Source organism: Natator depressus, chromosome 9, assembly GCF_965152275.1.
Source record: "Natator depressus isolate rNatDep1 chromosome 9, rNatDep2.hap1, whole genome shotgun sequence".
Lineage (NCBI taxonomy): Eukaryota > Metazoa > Chordata > Testudines > Cheloniidae > Natator > Natator depressus.
Genome location: NC_134242.1, coordinates 10737346 through 10743345, shown reverse-complemented (window position 1 = coordinate 10743345; position 6000 = coordinate 10737346). Strand labels below are relative to the sequence as shown.

Here is a 6000-nt window from a genome sequence, read left to right as displayed (position 1 = left end):
AGGGGAGGCCGAAGGCGACCCGAGCAGGAAGAGGGAGCTCGAGGAAGGGACGGGCGCCCCGCCCGGCGTGAGAGGGACTTAGCCGCTGCAGTGTGTGGGGAGGGGCCGGGGAGCCGAGCGGGAACACCCCCGCCCCCCCGTGCGAGGGGAGAGGGAGCCGAGCCAGCGCCGCCCCGCGGCGTGTGAGGACTCGGAGAGGGAGCCCGGAGAGCACCCCCTCCCCCCCAGTGGTGACAGTTTCTAGAAGCCTGTCCCGGCGTCCTTTGCGGTCTCAACATGGAGGAGCTGACCGTGGAAGTGCGCGGCTCCAACGGGGCCTTCTACAAGGTATCGGTCCGCGGCGAGCAGCGGGAGCGGGGCGGGTAACGGTTTCCGTGTCCCGGGCTCGGCCTGTCCCTCTCACCCAAAGAAACCGTTAGGGTAGTTTCGGGCCCGGGGCGGGCAGGTGATAGCGAGGCGGGGCCTGCGGGGCAAGGGTGTTTGCGGGCGGGGGGGAGGTTTGCCTGGGTGTAGTGGGGAAGGGTGGGCTGGAGGGAGTGCGAGTGCTTGGGGGCGCTGGGAGAAGGGGGTTGGGTTGTGGGGTGGGCTGGGGGAGGGGCTGCCTGGGGAAGGTGGCTGGGCTGGGAGGAGACATCTGCGTGTGTGGTAGGGTTTGAGCAGGAGTTTGGGGGCGCCTAGATGAGGTTTAGTCTCAAATGATGGGGCTAGTCCCATGTAAAGTGGAAGGGGGAGTCTGCTTTCATTGGCTCTGAGGCAGGTTGTCAGCTGACAAATGGAGAAAGATTTCTTCCTTTTTGGGGGTGAGGGTTTGGATTATTATTTGAAGACTAGAAGAGTTTTGTAGGAGCGTGGGGGGTGGATTAAATTGCTGAAAATAAAAGCCCATATAATATAATGCTTAGGGACTTGGAGTTTATTTATGTCATCAGAAAGCTTCCTTCACCACCACCCTCCCTGGTATGCCAGGATGTTACAGAATCAATACAAAATACTCTCAGCTGTTGCCTGTCAGTCTTTTTCCCTAAGCCAGGCCTGAGATGTTTGAGAATCCCAGCTCTTTTTATAGAGAGAGCTCTCTGTGTTCCTTCACAGGAGGGGTGATTGCAGCCATCATTGTGAGCACTCACTTTATGCTCTGCTCCCTGTGCACTTAATTTCAGGACTCCCTTAATCACTTACATCTAATCATAGATTTGTAATAGCCCACTACGTCAGACAGTGATTTATTTGCCCTTACCATGAGTTTCCTGTTGGTTCGGTCTGTGGATTTACATTGGATATCATATGGTAATTTTTATAGTATGTAAACCCAGTTGGTGTTTTAAGGATCATAACCAGCTGATTTTACAAGTTTTTGTCTTTTAATAGGTAGCTGGTTGATAAACTATTAAGAAGGACTCTGATGGAAAGAACTTACTAGGGAAAATTGTATTTCCACTCTTAATATGTAGTGTTGAATTTTTTATTCAGATCAAGAGTGATGTTTGACTTTGACAAAGAAATTTTAAAAGTCTTTTTGAGATTTTGAAAGTCTCATCAGAACACACATTAAAATCCTTCATCGTAAGAGAAAGATGCTTTTAAAAAAGAGAAGGGAGCCTTTTCTGCTGGTTAGAGTAGTCAGGAATTTTATCTAGATACTATTCCTGGCTCTGCCATTGCCTTGCTTTGTGACCTTGGACAATTTACTTAACTATGCTACAGTTTTCTCATCTGTTGAAGAATACAAGGGTTTACAAGAGTGTTATGAAGTACTTTAGACTCTTTGGATGAAAGGATATGTGTACATTCAAAATTATCATCATAAAAAGCCTGCTTTATAATCTGGAATGATGAAGTGTCCCTCCAAGTAAGTGAGAATTGGAAGGGCTGGATCTGTACTATTGTGTATTTAGCACTATAAAGGGTGGTTAATGGAAGCAATGGGCCATAGGGAGATGACCCTAAGTGGGTTTTACTTAGAAATGACTAGTTTGGCGGTCAGCTCTATTAACTGAGGTCTGGAGTAAGGATGACATTTAATACTGAATGTAGTCCAGTTATTAAGAGTTAGGTTTATATTCCAGTTTCTTTCTGGGGTTGAAATGTATTGAGTTAAGACTTTTGGTCACCTTGTGATCCATACCCACACACCCTTTCAGAAGATCCTGTTTTGTTTTGGTAGATAAATACGGTGAAATAACATCTGCTGATGGTCAGGTCTGGTTGACCTAAAAAGCTGTTGCATGTTAAGCAAATAAAAGTTGCATGTGTGTCTAGGATCTAAATTGCTTAATTTTTCTGTCTAGGGTTTAGAAGGGAGGGAGGGAGGGGGGAATCGGATTGATGCTTTCAGCATCCCCGGGCAGTGATAGAATAGCAAGACTTACAAGGGGATCACTATCTCAGGTAAGATTTGTGTATTCTCAGGTCAGTGTATGGAAGGCATTACCTTGTTTTTCTGAAGGGAAAAAAAACATATTAGCATGACAGGATGAAACCTGAGGGCACTCTGTCCTGGATTCAAACTCACTATTGCAGTATACCTCAATCATGTCATGAGATGTGAAACTTACCCACCATGCCAACAGATACAAAGCCAAGCTGCTAATTGTGTAAAATAATTCTTGTATAAATGACTTAACTGCAGCTAAGCTATAATCATGTGCTTACAAAAATCTTTAATATTAATTCAAGGTTGCCATATGTTTTACTGTATTTAGTTCTTTAGAGCTATGAACATGGCATCAATAATAGCTTCTCTTGTCCCTCACTAACTGCACTTCATTTGCTAGAATTATAGAGTTTTTTATGTGTGTATTGTAAATGACATAATTTAGTAAGGAAAATGGTTAATGTACTTTTCTAAAAATAGAAAAGATCAAAATCTATTTTTCCACAATATAAATCAATTTAATTAAAAGGGTAACTGGTTATGGTGTATGCTACAAGAGGGATTTCTTGATGGTTAGCTCTTGTAATATAATAATCCGATTTAACTCTAAACCAGTGGTTTTCAAACAAGGGCTGCTGCTAATTCAGGGAAAGCCCCTGGCGAGCCGGGCTGGTTTGTTTATGTGCCGCATCCGCAGGTCGGCCCATCGCTGCTCCCACTGGCTGCGGTTTGCTGCTCTAGGGCAATGGGGGCTGTGGGAAGCGGTGCGGGCAGAGGGATGTGCTGGCCGCCCTTCCTGCAGCCCCCATTGGACTGGAACAGCAAACCGCTGCCACTGGGAGCCGCGATCGGCCGAACCTGCGGACATGGCAGGTAAACAAACCGGCCAGGACCGCCAGGGGCTTTCCCTGAACAAGCGGCGGCCCTAGTTTGAGAACCACTGCTCTAAACCATTAACCTCCAAACCAATTTTAAATATTTTTTGAAATAAACATTATCTGACAAGGTTCTGTTAATCATTTTTACTTTATCCAATGGACAGAGAGTACTCTTCGCATCTTACTCCTCTTAGAAGGTTCACAAATTAAAGCCCTGGTCCCTCAAGTGGTTTCATGTGGGCTGAGATCTGCCTGCATGGAACAACTTTTAGGATTGGGGCCTAAGGTATGATGAGGCCAAGGCAGATAAGTTGAACACCAGGTAAATTAATCTTTGCAGGATCCTTCAGATGAGCATCTAAAAAAAACCCCAGGTTTTAATAGTGTGGTCAAAAATAAAGAAACTAAATGGTACAATACTGTTGCAATTGTATTTTGCTATATTGCTTGTGTGCCTTTAATGGCATATACAGCAATGCAGAATACTACTTACGTACTAGGGCGCCACATTGTAGTTACTGCAGACACTATACCTTTGAATTTCCTGATTTATGTGCATTTGTAGTCTCAGTTATTATTTAACCGTAAGGTCAAAGTACATTTTGTTGATAAAATAAAGTTAACATATTTTTGAAGGATTATTTTTTATCCAACACACATTTGTAATAACTAGACTTGCATGCTGAAAAATAACACACAATGGACCAAAAATATCCCTAGCATAAGCAGGTGCAACTCCCTGTTTGTTACCAGTGGAAATAATATACACTTATGCCCAGGCTAAATTTGAGCCAGTATTGACTATTGCTTCAGGTAATCATAGGAAAGTTGTGTATGTACCAGATGTCATTCTGATTCCCCAGAAATTCTGTCTTAAGAAGTGACCATTAATAGTAAACTGCCAAGTGGGGCCAGGGTAGGTTGATTTAAATACCAAGTAAAAGCCTTGATTTAAATATCCAGTTTTAATCAACTTTTCCGTTTGTGCTTCAGTTATTTTCTAAAGAGAGATGTATTCGCATTGGTTGATATAACCATTAAAACATGCTGATTTTACAGTTAATTAGAATGTGTACGCTAGGTTTGGTACATCTTTTTTCTACATAGGAAGGTACACTATAACTATATACATTTGTTTAAGCAGTGATATAGCTTAATATTTTCAGATTCTTATTAATTGTACACTTTTAATATGTTAGAAAATGGTGAATGATTAACTTTTTGCTCATGATTTGTGTCAAGCTGCATTAGGATGGTAGCTGGAATTTAATTTGAGACATTACAGCACATAAAATGTATTTTTATTAAACAAAACAAGGCCTTAAAACAGTACATGATCTATTGTGCCATATTTATAAAGCTTGACCTCAAAAGTTAGATTTTTCTCATTACTTTGTTTATATAGAAAAGCAGCTTTCAATTCAGAGTGTTTGATAGAGGCTCATAGATTCAGCATTATAATTTTTTTTTATTTAAATGTTTTAAGATGATATAATAAGGTTAGGCCTTAACATATTTTGTATTAAGTTTGGATTTCAATTTAAACAGGTTTATTATTGAAGGGAAAAACTTATAATTTAAATAACAATAAAAGTCTGATTTAAATAAAAAAATCTGATTTTTATATTAAAAAAAATCATCCATTTTTATCCACCTTGAGGAGGGTTTTTTTATTTATGTATTACATGAAATAATTCACATATGTGATCGTTATAAAAATACAGTGCTTAGGCATTAAAAGGCTTAAGGATTTGGTAATAGTATTCAGATCTTTTGACCTCAACATCAGAGCTTCAGACACAGCCCACAACTCTAGTTACCGAAACCTTTATGATGTGAGGTTCTTTCAATGAATAAGGTGCACGTAGTCAAGTTTGTAATGTGCCAGGTTTTCATGACACAGAAATTGCCACCGTTCCTTGTTAGCAATATCAGCAAACAGACAAATGACTGAATGAGACTGAACTCATTTCTAGAGTTTGTTCCTCCTACTTGTGGTTGAGATACATCTGGGAGGAAACTTGCACTACTGTCTGCTGTGCCTCTTTTGTGGATAAAGGCTCCCCTTCCTACCCTGGAATCATAGGAGGCTGGCACCTGTCCCCACCACTAAATTCACTTACATTTTTAAAAGCTGTAGAACTGCCATTCTGTATCAGAATACTGATGTCATTAATTACTCATGATTCGCTTCAGGTGGGCCTAATCCTAAACCCATAAGCAAAGCCTCAGGTAAGGGAACTTCTGTTTTTTGGGAACACTTAACATCAATTTGGAAGTATCACCCATGGGGCCCCACACAACCGGGCTGAATCAAACCTGCTCTCGGATGTAGGGAAGATTGACAGATATACACTCCTTGCACTCCTCACCATGTGAGTTTGTGGCCACACCTGAGCTGTAGTAGAGCCTTTTCCTGCACCCCTTGATTTCCCCCAATACATCAGTAGCTCTTTTGTGGGGTTTGATACAGAGATCTCCATGGTGTGCGCAGACCCTTTATTTTGAAAAAAGAACAGGAGTACTCGTGGCACCTTAGAGACTAACAAATTTATTTGAGTATAAGCTTTCGTGGGCTTATGCTCAAATAAATTTGTTAGTCTCTAAGGTGCCACAATTACTCCTGTTCTTTTTGCGGATACAGACTAACGTGGCTGCTACTCTGAAACCTTTATTTTGAGACTCTGGTTCCCAGTCTAGCATAGAAGAAACCTTGCTTGCGCACAAGCATCTCCTCTCTGTCCCTCC

At 41.8% G+C, this 6000-nt stretch overlaps 1 protein-coding gene across 2 annotated transcripts in view; it reads left to right on the top strand.

The window, feature by feature from the left end:
- Positions 1-222: 222 nt before the first annotated feature.
- Positions 223-6000, top strand: part of FXR1 (FMR1 autosomal homolog 1) — a 60366-nt gene continuing 54588 nt past the window's right edge. For both annotated transcript variants that reach the window (XM_074963507.1, XM_074963508.1), the window contains exon 1: positions 223-327. In XM_074963507.1, the coding sequence (XP_074819608.1) occupies positions 277-327 (51 nt within the window). In that variant the 5' untranslated portion in view covers positions 223-276. The remainder of the gene's footprint in view (positions 328-6000) is intronic.